Source organism: Bombus vosnesenskii, unplaced genomic scaffold (assembly GCF_011952255.1).
Source record: "Bombus vosnesenskii isolate JDL3184/JDL3185 unplaced genomic scaffold, Bvos_JDL3184-5_v1.1 scf7180000013357, whole genome shotgun sequence".
Taxonomy (NCBI): domain Eukaryota; kingdom Metazoa; phylum Arthropoda; class Insecta; order Hymenoptera; family Apidae; genus Bombus; species Bombus vosnesenskii.
In genome coordinates this window covers 416,420-432,482 of record NW_022882991.1, presented here as the reverse complement: position 1 = coordinate 432,482, position 16,063 = coordinate 416,420, and the positions used below count along the sequence as shown (strand labels likewise).

The following is a 16,063-nucleotide window of genomic DNA, read 5'->3' as shown; positions in this document are numbered from 1 at the left end:
AATCATATGGTGACGATGAAAAGGTTATATAAAATTTTAATGGCACAATTTCCTTAATTTTTTGACAATTGTATCTTTTTACTTTATTTTGTTTTATTCGTATTTTAAATGTATTGAGATAAGTTCTTTTAGGTATATTGGGAGAAAAATGACGGCATTCATATTAGATAAAAAAAACTGCTTTATTGTGGCAGAGCACATGTATTATCATATACCAGCATATAATTAGGAAGTCCATAGTAATTTACAAATTACGATCCACTTAAACGTCGGTACACGTGGCGGTGTATGCAGGCAGATTTGGGAATCGATTTCGATCACACGCATGCTGTTACCGTGTTTATTTTCTTCGCATTATCTCTTCGATCGTTCTGCTTTTTATTATTTCGTTTAACATTAATTTTCTTTTCTCTCGATACTTTTTTTTTTTATCGGATGGGGAAGGGAAGGAAGATCTTCTAAAGATCCTTGCAACGACGGTGCATTATTTATAATACATGAAAACGAGGGATATGTGGTCTTCTTCCTTTCGATTTTTTTTTTTCGAGAAAATTGTACCCGTACAAGCCATTAGGATTTCTATTTCCGTAATCTCTCTTTCTTTTTCAACAAGGACCTTGTTTCGCATCTTACAAGTAAATCGTGATTATCGCAAGTGACAGTATTTCCAGGCATTTTTCCTCCTTCTTCTCTATAAACAGATTTGCATATTTTATTTCATTAATTTTAAGAGAGAATGAAAACCGAAGTGAAAGCCTTGCATATCTGCATAATAAGATATTTCTTTGGAACACGATTCGATCTGAAGAAAGCTTTCGTTAATCCTCCTATTATTATATACATCTTAAAGAGTTTTGAGTTTAAATTTATTGAAATTTTTTTTATTGATTTCTTTTATAGATGGCATTTGGTATTCTTCTTCGAATTGTGAACGCTTCTAATAAAATTTCTCATTCGTTATTTATATACAGTACAAATTTGTAGAGAAAGGAACTAATTTTTGAATTCAATTGGCGAAGGATACAGATGAAATTAACGGTCTTAAAAATATCAAACTATTTTATGAATAGATAGATGCATCTACATATTGGATATCAAATTTTTTACTATAGTTTCCTTGGTGATACGATTAGAAAAAATTAATAAAGTCATAGTCGAAATATTAATAGGAGGACTAATTATTAAAAGAACCTCGAAAATGCAACACGCCAGATTTTGTTGTTCTTTTTTTCTCTCGCGTTCAGCTTTTAATGTTCTTTTTCATTTTTTTTTTTGCTCGATTTTTAATTCTCTCGCAGCTTATAATCTGCGTTGTCAATGAAACCGCGATAAAACTGTATTATTTCGATGCTCATATATAGTTAATTAATTAGTTGTTAATTAATTTGTTAAATTCGTAACTATTTTACTTACACTTTATGCTATAACAATAATAGCAAAAATTGCGTGAATGTGTGTCTAAATTTTCTCGTTTAATCTCATACCTCTCCAAGTTGTCGTAATGTAAATTTACAGCTATTACAAATATTATTGTTTATATTCGTGTAAGGTAACATTAATCATCGTGTTCGTTATCTACTAATACAAAGTTAAAAATGCGGGAAGTTGAAATTTTGCGGGCTCGCCGCACCGCAGAATATATTCGTGTATATCATACGTACATGCATTTTAGAGTTCGAGTTTATCGCTCGTACTAAATTGAAATTAATAGAACATGTCATTGCTATGATTATAAGATTCAAAAATATCGGTATAAAGGCCAGAAAAAGTAAGTTTTATATATCTACCATGGATTTTATGTAAAAGAGATCGAAGAAATGGATTTATCATACTATTCAATTAATTGTTGAAATACCAAACATAACACGTCCTCTTAATTTCAATTTTTATTCTCAAATTTCAAATGCCGATTAATGATTCGTTGAATTTTTAAGCCAATCAACGTACTTAACACGTTAATTCAACTGATCGAATCTTCGAATTTGGGAAACAAGCGGAATGAAAATTCTTGCGTTCTTCCCATTTCCTTCACAATGGTGTCTGTTAATCGATGCCTATTAAATCATTTAAACACTATACATTACCGTCTCATTTCTTACTACATATCGAATAATACGAATTTTTTTTTTAAATGTTCGATTGATTCAATCCTACGTTATGCTAAAGAGGTATAAATGATAAGTAACCTTCGTGATTCTTTGAGCCATTATATATCGAAAAACGTCAGACACCATGCAAAAATTTCTCAACCGCTTTTCTCTTTATTAGGGATCAGAACGACTGATGATTTTTTAAACTTCGCTTTTCTTTTTTTTTTTTGTTCTTTTTTTGTTGGTTAAGTCTTAACGTCGTTTCGCTTATCCAGCAATACTGGGACTAATTAAGCTAGCGTTGGTCGAAGATCGTTGACAATTTATGCATATTTAATACATTTCACACCATATCGATATAAGACCTCGTTTTTTTAATAAGCTAAAATGATCAAACATCGATGGGAGAAGGATGATAGGAAAACGCAATATTCTATCGCGATCTGAACGAAGCATATGTCTGACTTTGAACGGTATAATCTTTTTTCACACCGGCTACGCATCTCCTAAATTTCGATACACTTTAACGATTCATAGTATGAGCTACCACTTGGAAAATCGTTTTTTTTTTAAATTAGTCATTTATATATAGTTCCCTTTTTAAACGAGGAGCCGGATATCTATCGTATGCAAGATATTGTTTACATTAGTAAAATTTCGTCAGTTTTGCAATTACTCGTATCCGTTAGGTTCTACCAGTGAAAATGTAGTTTCTTTTGTATTCAAGTCGGATACGAAACCAACAGGGGTTGTGAACACGTAAATTTATAGCTAACTGTTTACACAGAAGGGATTAATCGATAAAAAGAGAATGTTCCACGCCGAAGATAAACCTTCGCGATGAGTTGCAATTATCAGTGAATTCTGTTTGGGTTTATGGCCATTTGTACTGCAGTAATCTTCAAAAATTGTATATCGTACGTAAAAAAAGGTGAATGACGTATTGACACCGTTGATTTACTAAAGTTGTCTAAGAACATGTTTATGTACTATTTACTTTTCTGATTATTCTTTATGATTAATATGATGAATTTTACAAATTAAAAAAGGGAACTCCTCCTGCAAACTCTTCAAGCATTTTGAAGGCTTAAAAAGTGGCAAACCGATGTTATTACAGATCGTATGCTATAGACTATAGCCTATTAATGAAACTTCGTTAATGAACACTATCTAGAACTCGTTATTCATCGACTTCAAGATATATTCTTTACTTGCTTTTTAATAATACATTTTACCAAAGTAATACAAGGATTCGAACATGCATAAGAAAACAATGGCACTTGAATATAATTCGTGACATTATAATATTTTGAGCTTGCATTTTGTGGGAACATTTTGGATTGATTAATTTTTTTGTGTTTTCTCTTCTTTTTTTTCGTTAATTATACCAGTACACGTTTTCTAGTAAGCCACTCAAAATCGATCGGTAATATAAACAAGCTCTTTCCATACTCGTCTGTCCTTCATCGATATTTATCTATTAATGGCAAACAGAATGTATTTTTTATCCTTCTTGCCATTTTGTTATTGTTTAATTCAATAATCAGCTACCTTCGGAACACTTTTTACATTCTAACTGTTCTCGTCATGATCGCCACAAGTTAAGACGTGAAACAGACAGATATGCAATATTACTTATTAATTTAGTGACAAACTGTCGGTATTTATCGTTAAACGAATGTTCTCCTTTCTCTTTTTCTTGCATAAGCGTTTCCATTATGTATCGTAAACATGTCTTTTACAACACTAAAAATCAACGATAAAGACGAAATAAATATTCGTAACCTTGCTACAGACTCGAAGGTGTTAAAGGGTTAATACAAGCTCACTTATTTTTTATGAAATCCTGCTACAAGTATAAAGTATAATATTATATGAAAGTCTATATGATCCTTGTATTATCTTAACACGTTATAACGTCCATTTGAGAATAAAAAAATGTATATCTGATTATTAGAAACTTTATTCTCGCTGGGAAATATTTCATTTTAAACGTTTATGTAATAAATTTCTAATTTAATGATAATTGGATGAAAGGAAAGTGGGAGCGGGTGTTGATGAATGACCTTAGATTCGGGGCCAGAGGGAGAGAGGTCAGTAATTGGTATTTATAATTCCGAAAAGGCTACCGTTCTTTACTGCTAATTAGTGTAAACGATCAAAAATCATTTTCTTCGATTGGGAGGAGCGTATAAAATGAAATTCTCCTCGATCGAAAGAATGTGAAATGAGACTTTCATCCATAAGATTTTTCAAATTCGTTTCCATATGATGCTCACATGTTCGCGTTTGCTCTTTTAAATGAATCGTGCGAACTCTTATTCCAATCAACGTGATCATTGTTTGTTCCTACCCTAGTATGTTACAAATGGAATTCGTTTGTTCGTTCTGTCGTAGCGAGTGTTAGCGAAGACACAGCAAGTGTATCGATTCATCGAGTTTTTTCTCGTTACCTCTTTTAAACACAACTGTTGTCGATAAGTTTGGGATGCACGTGGTTAAACAAAACATTTAATAATTATGATTGATTCGTTGAATCGCGTGTACTTCCGGTTACGTGGTCATTGACGCTTTTAGCCTCAATTACGGTTCATCGTTTTCTTTAACCCCTAAGCTTCGTAAACACGTTATAACTTATGAACTGTTAGTATGATTTAAGTACGTCGATTTCGAAAGGATATATCTGTTGGATGTGAGATAATAAACATCGAAGAGAGTTGAAACGGCATAATTTTTTCAACCCTCTTGTCACAAAATAGCGTAATTTTTCTGCAAATTTCACAGCGTTCCATGGAACGTCTATACCACATAGTATGTTTGTGATTCTCTTAGAAAGGAAATGATATCGCGTGTTATTTATTCTTGCAGCGTTTGAAGGGTTGATAAATCTAGTATGAGTCTAAAGGTTGACGAAGAACTTGCGCCTCGATACGTAACGAAAGTGACGCGATACGACAACTAAAGGGACGATAGAATGAAACGAAGTGTACGGATGAAAATAAAGAACGTCCTTTAAAAGTGCCTGTCACATTGGGTTCCTTTTTGCCGGCCGTTTTGAAATTCACTCGGTAGACCGAGCGAGGGCAAACGAAGTTTCACTACTTACGCTACGCGTGTGTGTGCAATCCAGTGTGTACGTCTTAAAAATACTCGAATACGTTCTACTTGTCGATAAAAGGCAAGAGAATTGTTCCGCTCGTGTTCGACTATAGTATGACGCGTTTATCTATTCGGAAATACGTGCTTCGTGTCTCGATGGATTGACTTTTCGTAGGTAAACTGTAACCAATAAAGATCAAGGGACGATATTTAATTCTCGTGTTCTACGGCTTTTTGGATTGGTTATCTTCGTTAGATAATATGTATGTGTATATATATATATATACATATATATACACATATATGTATATACGTATATATATATATATGTATATGTATATATACGTATATATGTATATACATACATATGTATGTATGTATGTATGTATGTATGTATATATGTATATATGTATGTATGTATGTATGTATGTATGTATATATATATGTTATTTATTTATTTTGGATTAAATTTAATTTCTCCCGATCGAGCATCCGTGCGTGACGAGATCTACAGTAGCTAGAGTTCTACGTAGTTTACGGTCACGATCATTCAACGATCTGGATCATTTAATTAAACGGTAGTTTAAATGGAAAATCGAGAATGGGATTTTTGTCATGTATCCGCGCACTCACATGATAAATAATATAATGTTGTCTCGCAAGTATGTACTTATACACATCGTAAGATCGAAACGCCATAATTCCGTACACCTAGATTCGTACGTGTAATATCTATAGTTCATTATATACAAATTGTAAAATGCCTTCTTAATGAAAAAAGTCGTGTTTATTCTGTGTATATGTCTTTTGGTGTGTATATATTTTGTTCATAATATATATTTCTCTTTTTCTTCCTTGTAGCAGTGTGAACGCAGATATATATAGTTTCTTCTTTCTTCTCTTCTGTCCCTCTCTCACGTGCTTATTTTTTTGTTTTTTTTTGTTCTTTTTTTCTGTTTTCGTTTTTTTGGTTTGTTTGTTAATGCTTCTTGGCTATGGAACACATAATCACTAGCACATCCCGTTATTTTTCTTTGTACATGCACAACACTTGCTTCTGAGAATCAATTCACCGCCTGATCGCATTCGTGACGAGATTCTGTCTTCTTTCTTTTTGCATAGAAACAACTCAATGGAAGAACTTCGTATTATCAACAATTTTGTAGTGTAGGAAATATATCTCTGCCGAGCTTGTGAGAAAAACACGTGATTGTTAAAATAGTGGAAGAGCATAGACATAATAGGAAGCACTCGAATTCCGTCCTCGAGGGAATACAATTAGCTTGCAATTTTTAAAATAAATTTTTATTCAATTGCTGATCTTTCAGAATTATTTTTTTGAAACTTTTATTTCAAGTTTCAAGGAAACAGATTCTTTCACGAAATCACCAATTTTTCTAATAATAATCATTTTCTTATGCTACGTATTCCGATATCGTTAGTGGAGTTTCAATTAATTGAAAAATGACTGACTAGAATTTCGTCATCTTTGCGGCAATTTCGCAATAACCATACCATTAGTAAAGTATTGTATATAGAATCGTATCAGAAGTATTATCAAAATCTTTGTCTCAATACCTTGGACAGAAAATCAAATCTAAGGTACATATCTTATTTTCGCCTCCTACCGATAGATAATTTCCTAAAATACAATTTCAACATTTTTATCCTATATTAAAATTAATCAAACGTAATATCACATCGATTGAATTTAAAAAATATTATCTAACAATCACCTACTTATTCTTTTCAATCCAAATATTAGGTTGTTTTGAAAGTTCGTAGCGTTTTTGTTAATGGATATACATACATAGTTTGTATTATATTTAATGGAATCGGAAGAACACATTAGCCACCATAAACTTCTGCCAAGTATTTCAATACTTAACTTCGATACTTCAAAGGCAAATACCTGATTCGAAAAAGAGACTGTAATTTATTAATTAATATGGTTTCATTTTATAACAAGACGATACTGAAGGCCAGTTTCAACATTAAATTTTAATCTTTCTATCAATGTACATAACACGATTTCGCAATCATTTATTCTCGTTTCTACCTAATTTTTTCATTGACGAAAAGTTGAATATTTGTAAAGGTTCGAAAGAAATTCATACTGAACATCTCGAATCCTATACTATTCCATACACGACGAAAAGTTGTCGAAAGAAACGAGCCATGCGCAAAAGAAAATCTAATTGAAAAAGTATTATCTCTGAAAATACATTGCCTCTCAACTTTTTTTCAATCTCCATTATCTACGATCCTTTCAAACAACTTGATATACCATAAAATACGATTCATCCAATAGCTAAACAGCTTAACTTTCCCCAATTCATCCTATTTATGGTATGGTTCCCGCGATGTTTGAAACGGCGAGGCGGCGAGACCGATTCCTAGGATTAAATTCGTTGAAGCGGTCACCGGTAAAAGCTCTTTCTTTCTCTCTATCTCATTCCCCTGCATATGATCTGTCCCCTTTTGTTGCACGAGGGAAAGAGTCTCAGACAGACACCCGTCGCGGCAGTTGTTGTTGAGATAACGTACTGACAGCGGTTGATGGTCGTCAGATGCTGGCTCGATGTTGATGCAACGGCGGCAGTTGCAACAACGGCGTCAACGGTGGCGGGTGTAGGTCACTGCGTATATTCAACGGCAGCTGCTGCATCGGCAGCAGATGTGAGATCTTACCGGGCGAGCGACGAACCGTGAACCGTGGTCTCCGCCGTTTCTTCTGAAAACCGCTGCAGCAGCAGCTGCAGACCGACGTCTCGTCGTCCAGCGATATCGTGTCACCGTGGTTGCCTACTTGGCCCGACAGTATCGAGCCGTTCGCCGTTATTACGTCGCCCTCCAGGCGCACTGCTCCTTGCGCAGCCTGCGTCATAACAATTTTCTTTTTTGTGTCTCTGTCATCATCCGGAATCGTTATGCCGCGAACACGTTCGGTTGTTGATTCGACGAATTCTACCATCGAAACGTGTTCGCGTGGATTTCGACTGGGTCAGGTTTGATTTTGTGAAAGGGAGGTTGAGAGAGTGGAATGAGGCATTTTGTTGGATGCTTTTCTTGTATTGATTTGGTATAGCTGGCGGGGTTCAAAGTACGCGGAGGTTGGGTACCAACCCTTTGCGGTCCGGCGTCACGTGTAACCGTTAAAACGCCATGTATTACTTGGTCGTTCGAAAATATCATGGCGATCTTATTATGGATACGTCGTAAGTGGTGAAACGTTCGAACAAATACTGCTTTTAGTTGGATATTGAGTTAAGGAGAAACGCAGAAAGGGAAACTGAGAAATATAAATAAATATTCGTTTCTATAACAGGTTTCTTTCTTTCAATGAGACAATGGCAAATCTTATATGAGCCATTCGGAAGCCATAGTGATCAACTCCATAAATTGAAATACAGAGAAAAGTGACGATGTTGCAAACGGTATTTTTTAAATTTGTTTTGGAATTTGCTATTATTTATGGGAGTAAGAAATTTATGTTTTGAGAATTGAACGTTAATCGTAATGTAATTTGTCAAAACGTATTTACATAATGAAATTGAGAAATTGATAAAAATTGAGTTGGTAGGTTCTACTTCTGAAAGGCTGATACGTATGTATATGTAATAATATTGAAATATTGTACGTAATTTTCTGTCTATAAGTTGTATAATTTGAAGTTATAGTTCAAACTACATTTTGTAACAGATATAGTTTGACTTCATTGAACTCAGATTATAAGTCTTGCTACGGCCGCGACTCGATGTTTTAATGCAAAAGATTAAGTAAACAAAATTTTAATCTGTTTCATTTTTGTACATTATGCTCTCGTCGTATATCGGGATTGTTGTTTTATGCAACCAAATTAAAAATTCAAGTTTTACCACATTTACTTTGCATCGAATGTTTAAAAGACAAAATGACGTGTCTATTCTTTATCAACAACGAAAGAAAATTGCGTTTTGTTTAATAGAGTATTACTCGATGAACACAGACCGCAGAGGGTTACTAAAATTTCTTTATCAAGGACATAAGAAGCAGATATTATACCGTGTCGATTTTAAATTACTAGATTTCATTCACATCGAACGTATCTTTCGCATAACTTTGCATATAAAAGGATTAAGGAACACGTTGTTCCGTTTTATAATATTTCAATTATTAATTTTGTGCTTCATGCAAAAATAACTATTTTTACACAGATTATTAAAGAGGAATGCGACAGAAAATAAATTATTTATTCATTTAAAAAATATATATCGAACTACTATTGGAAAATGATCCGATGAATTTAATGATCAAAAGCAGGGAAAAAGAATCAATTAATCATTAAAAAGGTGTTTCAAGTTATTATAAGAAAACGACGGAGATATTTTCCCGGATCTAAAATATTTTCTAAAAGATCAATACTTTGATGGACGACGTAAAAGCTGGTGCGATGTTTCCTTACCTGTAGAGCTTCGGCCTCGTCTCGCCTTTCGTCCTCCGTATTCATTGTGACAAATCTCAGCACCAATAAATTGAGGGAGGCGGCGACGATGGCTAAGCCGAATAAAATGAATATCAAGGCGAACATCACGTACTCAGGCTTGTTGTTCAGCGCATTATCCTTTTGTAGCGCGACCATGTCGCCGAAGCCAATGGTTGTCAGGGTGATGAAACAATAGTAGATGGAGTCGAAATATGACCATCCTTCGTACCGAGAGAACGCCGCGGCACCTCCCGCAATCGTTAAGCAAGACAAGGTCGTCACCACGCAGATAAGATTTATTTCTGAGGCCTGAAAATTACACAATTTTCGCTATTGCTTTACTCGTTCTCAGATAAACGGCCGTTTTAACTGCGTCGAAACGTTTCATAGTACTTTATTAATTTCGCTCTAATTGTAAGATACTCTTACCAGCAGCTTACGTTCGCAGTAGTCTGATTTATTATTATGAAACTTTGTTGTTGCAAAGAAGAATATTTTATAATCGAATCAGATTGAACTTCTTTTTCTTGACTAAGTTATAATGAGCATTAGGATTGGCAGAAAACTATGTTTCGGTAATATCGATATTGATTTTATTATAGGTAATTGTATCGTAAAAGCATTCGACTGGTACAATTAAATTAAATTTGTTCTTTTTTGAATAGAAAAAGAAAATTTTGTAGCGAGATAAATTGTAGTAACGAAACTTGCAAATTTCAGAAAACAATTGTATACTGATGAATTAAAAAATATATCTTGGAAAGTTTATGAGAAGTTAAAATTATTTTGATATATGTAATTTTATTGTAAAATTAAACGATCGGCACCAATAGTAGCATTTTTCGTTCCTCAATGGAATATCACCTATTCCAGCATCTAAATTTTGAATCCAATTTCATCAGGCTGGAACGATCTTTTGTATCGATTGTTCTCGACATGAAGTATGCAAGAGCAGGTGGTGTTTATAGTTTTACCTGGACATCCTTACAGTTAAGAAGCTTCTTTACGTTTCGTATTACGACGGATGAGAATTTATTCAGACGCTCTCCTATGCTCTGGAACATTACGAGTCCTAACGGGATACCGACGATCGCGTAGAACATCGTGAACAGCTTGCCGCTAATGGTGTTCGGCGTCGAATGTCCGTAACCTAAAAATCAATGGATAAATATACGGTATAATTCGATAAATGTAATAAACGAATTTTCTCGCCATATGTAGTAGTAAAAATGCAATATCAAAGAGCAAATGTTTCAAACGAAGTACATTGTAATAGAACGAAATCAGGATGCATTTGACGTTAATGAATATCCAATTTTTTGAAATATTTATTTTGACAGGGGACCTGATGCAGTTAGCCCTTTTGTTACAACATCGCTGATATTGGAAATATTTTTTGCGTGCAAATCAAAGCAATTTTTGTCGATGCCGATGCGTATTAAAACAGTTTGTATAATTTTATTCTTTATTTCTATTATTACTATTTATTAATATTAATTGTATTATATATAGTATAACACATAGAAATGAAAATAAAAATGATTCTATGTTCCAGAGAATATATACCATACACTCTTAATAAATGATTGTTTTATATTTTAGTAGCGGAAGGGTTAATGATTCATTGCATGAAATAATTGTTCAACGAGAATATGTTCTAAATCAGACAAGATTTTAGGAATGAGTATGTCAGGATACATCTATTAGATCATTCTAGATAGTATTATAGAAAAATGTAATTAATTAAAACGTACCGATAGTGGTGAGGACCGTGATCGCATAATAAAACGCTCCGGCGAATTTCCACTGCTGACCAGCTTTATGAGGTTCCGTCTTCAGCACCACTGTTTCCATGATCTTGAAGTCGTCCTCGCTTATATTGTACTTGCGTATAACCATCTTTTCAATGTCTGTTAACAAAAGATGGAAAATATATATTTCTTCACATTTTATTACGTGTTGCACTTTTTAATTGCAGCAAGTTGTTTTTATTAATACTTACATGTATATTTGCATACGTATAACATATTTCTGTCTAATATTCAATATTTTTTAATATAGTTATAGTTAGCAGATTACAGATTATAGTTATAATTATACCTTAAACGAATTTTTTAATTATAGTTCCATGAAAATTATAAATTAGTTTGCAGATTTCCAAATTCGGAATTCGAGATTAACGGTATGAAATACGAACAAATGACAGAGAAGCAATTGGGAAGTTTATTTTATTTATGTAAAGCGACGGAAAGTCGATACTTTAAATAAAATTACATTTTAAGCGTCTGATCTAATCTAAACTTCCTGAATGTAACAAAATCCAGTTTGAGTCATGAAACTTTCAAAAACATCGCTACTTTCCTTTTCTTTCCTAATGAATCAAATATTACAAATATTTAATAAAATTAAATTATAGTATTATTGCGTCAAAGCTTGCAATAACATAATTTAGATGTCGTATCAATTATTCCACCAAGTTCCTTGATACGATTCCTAAGTCTACACATTGATAGATCATACAATTTTAAAACCGGACCGATTACCTCATTCATCTATAAAACATTTACGATAGATACGAATATAAAAATACAAGTCAAAATATAAATTATATTACTTCGCATATTATGTAACTCACGGCGAACGTAGTTAATTAGACAATTCCAAAGAACTAAATCTTATTTGCCTCGAATGATGAATATAGGAAATATAGGAATATATATATGAATATATAATTATATAGGAATTATATATAGGAAATCTTTTATTCTGTTTCATCATCTAATAATTAATAATCACCGTCATTATTCAATTGACTAAGCTTTTCGAGTTTTTCTTTTATTCATCGACATTACTAAAATTTCGCCAACGAAAGGATTCTAACATCGATGAATTTATCGAATTCACAGGATATTCCATAGAGAACAATTCCAGTAGGACAAATGTTCCAATAGAACAAATATTTCAATAAAAAAATATTCCAAATAGAAAACATTTCTTATAAAAAGGTTCAATTGTTGTCTTCTTTAATCTATATTTATCGACAAGAAATGTACCGTCCAATGCTTCCTTGCGTCGTTTCTCCGTCTCGGACTCGAGAACGTCGAAGATTGCAGCGCCGACGAGGAGGTAGGTGAACGTGAAGACGATCAACGATAGGGTCCGGACGTTTTGCTTCTTCATTCTCTAGTGAGCCACATGCTCACTAGCAGGGCCCCGGCCCTAACTACTTGCATCGCTCAGTGGGGTACGATTTGGTGTGCCGGGCCCATGACGACCCCTTCTCCTTTCTGATGATGTTCGGGGGGCCCTTCTTCTCTTTACCGAGCGCTACAGACCCGGCACGCGACTCCTCTTCTTCAGGGTGTTTTCTTCCTTGCAGAGACTACCTTGTAGCTGCTTTCGTTCATCTAAAAAACGTGTTCATATCCCTATCAAATTGTTGTTTAAATTAATCGTAGTATTTTTGAGGAGATTCGAATGATATTCCGTTTGGTTGGTTGTATTCTCTCGCAATAAAATTAAAATATTCACCTTTCTTTTAATCTTATTAAAAGATTAAATATACAATATTTAACTACTAATGTAATTTCACGGATTACATCATTTCATGGAACAGAAGTCCGTAAATCATTAGAAACGATTATTTCGAGATAACTTAAACCAAAGTAAAATTTTGTCAGGACAATTTTCTTCAGCGACGATAAAAATCAAATTTGTACAGTGATAGAACGATACGATAAGCGAAACGAATGGACACGCGAACAAGGAAAATAAGTTGAGGCAGAGGAGCCTTTTTCGCATGAACTCCGGATATTCGTATTGATAATGCAGTTCGAGGGCTACCGGAGGATCTCTTTTCAAACGTCCCCTGAACGTTAGTCGCGGTACGACGTTAGGGGTTCCGAAGATATAAAAAGGCATAATCGCGTCCTTGCCGCTAAAACGGGGTTCTTTTGAGAATCGTCCTTTTCTCCTTCGAGTGACTTCAACCGAGAGATATCCGTGAGGAGGCTAGGTCGAGCAAAAAATCTGCTGATGTAGAAGAACTCACCTGCAGCCTGTTCCGGGTTCTCTTTTACGTACGACAAAGGGTTGAGCAGAATGATATGGCAGTGCTTTCGCTGCTCCCACTGCCACGTTCCCTCCATTCCTCAGCTTAGCACCCAACGTTTTCAGTGCCGACTAAAACCGAGCAATTGAATTTTCATAAGTTTTTGCTCTTCGCTTCTTGGGAAGATTGGAATAATTGTTTCAGTTACAGATGTAACAGCGTGAACTATTTAATATAAGGGTCGCACGAGAGAAAGTGATAAATCCATATTTGTTAATCTTTTAATTGAAAGCAAGATTTGAAATGGCTTGTTTAGAATACAATTGTCATTGAAAAACAGAAAAGCTTAGGTTCGTCTGGGTCTAGAGAAACGTTCAAACATTATTAAATCTTCTTTATTTATTATATAACGTAGATAGATTGTTTTGATTATATAATATGCAATAATTAGATTATGAAAAAAAAGTTATCTTACGTTCGTCTGTCTTTCAAGGAGAGAAATATTATTTTGAGATAAAAGTTCCACAGTAATGGAACAACGTGAAATACAGTTGCTTGTTTCATTTCCAACATTGTATTCGTCCTCGAAGAATTCTTTAATATTTGTGATTGCTTAATCGTTTCTAGAATAAAGGAATTAAATATTTCATGTTATTAAATGTAAAACGAATCGTTCAAAGAGGGGAGCAGAAAAGTGCGCTCCTGTCGGACTTATCGCGATTATTTCTTTAAATGTCAAAGACTGTGGCCTAGATAGGAAATCGAGCAAGAATTACAAGTCGGTGCACCTTTAATCTGTTTCACGTCGGCCTTTCCTGCTCGGACCGCCGCGTTCTCTGCCCGCATCGGTTCCACGAACTCTCATCTTAATGGATATCGATTAACGACGTGAGAACGATACATCAAAGAATCATAACGCTGTCGTACAGGAAGTTAAGTAAGGATAAAAATAAACGCGTGTATTTTATGCGAAGAATAATGGCTGTGACCGTGCAATCTTAGAAAATTGCTATAATATAGGTGAATTGCTTTTAAGTAGCCAGACACCTGTTTATGTTCGAGAGGATGCAATATAATTATAAAACTTTCATTAATTAGTAATTTCACGATTAATAATAGCATCCATGTTAATTAAATTTTAATGGAGAATTTTCAAAAACGCGTTAAGCTGAAATTTATGAATTAATCTTGTAAGTGCAATAACCTTAGAGTTATCGGATCGTGAATTTTTTTTTGTTCATGAAAAAAGACGCATCTTGAATATAATCGAGCGACGTCGTCCATTTGCCAATGGATTTTCTAGGCTACCATGAATACATGAATAATACATATTCCTGCGTAACAGGAGTCCGGCGAGTACTCATTATTGTTCCCTCAGCCTATTAAATCTGGATTTACGCTAATGGTCCGCGCTTTGTAACGAGGACCATGTCACGTTTGTCAGCCACGATGAGCCACGTTTTACTTTGTGTCGACGCGCGTTTATCGGCAAAAGTCAACGCCGGACGTTCGCATAAACGTGGTCGCAGCATCATGTGCCGTTGTCACGTGTTTAATTATATTCCTCTTGTGCACACCGTGATCTGTCTCCTATCGTTCGAGCCTGGATATTTTACACTACGAGAGCGAAAGCGACGCTCATGGATAATTAACACGATTTTTATTTAATTTTACCATCATTCCGTTCCTGATAGAAACGAAAAATTTAAAAATATTACTGTGAGATTATTTCGCTGTTAACAACGTTATTACTAAGTATAGAATGACATCACTTTAGTTCTCCAGTTTATACTTTACGTGCTTTTCTTAGCAAAACGTATCTAAGTAGATATATCTTTATAAAAAAACCATATACCATTAATTTTTTGTTCTTAAAAAATTTGAATGCTACAATTGATCATCAACTTTGGCACGCTTTTGAATCGAAATTTTTTAAGATCAAACTTTAATTTGAAAAAGTAAATGATTATAAATATTTGTAAATTTATTTATACGTTAACGTGTTTATTCGTTTCTCAATTTTTTATCGATGGTAACGATATGAAAAACAATTTTCACATTATCAATCTTGTTGTATCGTTATCAGTGGAGTACAAAGGGTCGGAGCCTTTGATGAAACGAAAATTGAACTAGGCAACGTACGAGCAAACTTCATCTATACGTCATGACTAAGGTTTTCAATCTTGGCTCACAGTGTCTCTTCAGGAAAGTGCTGTAAAAGAGCCCTTGGGATCTAGAAGCTCTTGATTACGCCATTTAGGATACGACCAGAGCATTTCCAATAAGTCGACTTGCGTTTTATAGGAATCCTTTGTATTCATTCTGGTTGCTGTGCTATTTACATATATTTAAAATCTC

General features: G+C 34.1%; 1 protein-coding gene across 1 annotated transcript in view; it reads right to left on the bottom strand.

Moving 5' to 3' along the window:
- Positions 1-5,653: 5,653 nt before the first annotated feature.
- Positions 5,654-16,063, bottom strand: part of LOC117237093 (two pore potassium channel protein sup-9) — a 163,592-nt gene continuing 153,182 nt past the window's right edge. Inside the window, exons 2-7 of the mRNA XM_033500719.1 lie at positions 13,706-13,836; positions 12,708-13,061; positions 11,409-11,564; positions 10,629-10,804; positions 9,634-9,963; positions 5,654-8,067 (exon numbers count right to left, since the gene is read on the bottom strand). Of these exons, the coding sequence (XP_033356610.1) occupies positions 7,756-8,067; positions 9,634-9,963; positions 10,629-10,804; positions 11,409-11,564; positions 12,708-12,834 (1,101 nt within the window). The 5' untranslated portion in view covers positions 12,835-13,061; positions 13,706-13,836 and the 3' untranslated portion in view covers positions 5,654-7,755. The remainder of the gene's footprint in view (positions 8,068-9,633; positions 9,964-10,628; positions 10,805-11,408; positions 11,565-12,707; positions 13,062-13,705; positions 13,837-16,063) is intronic.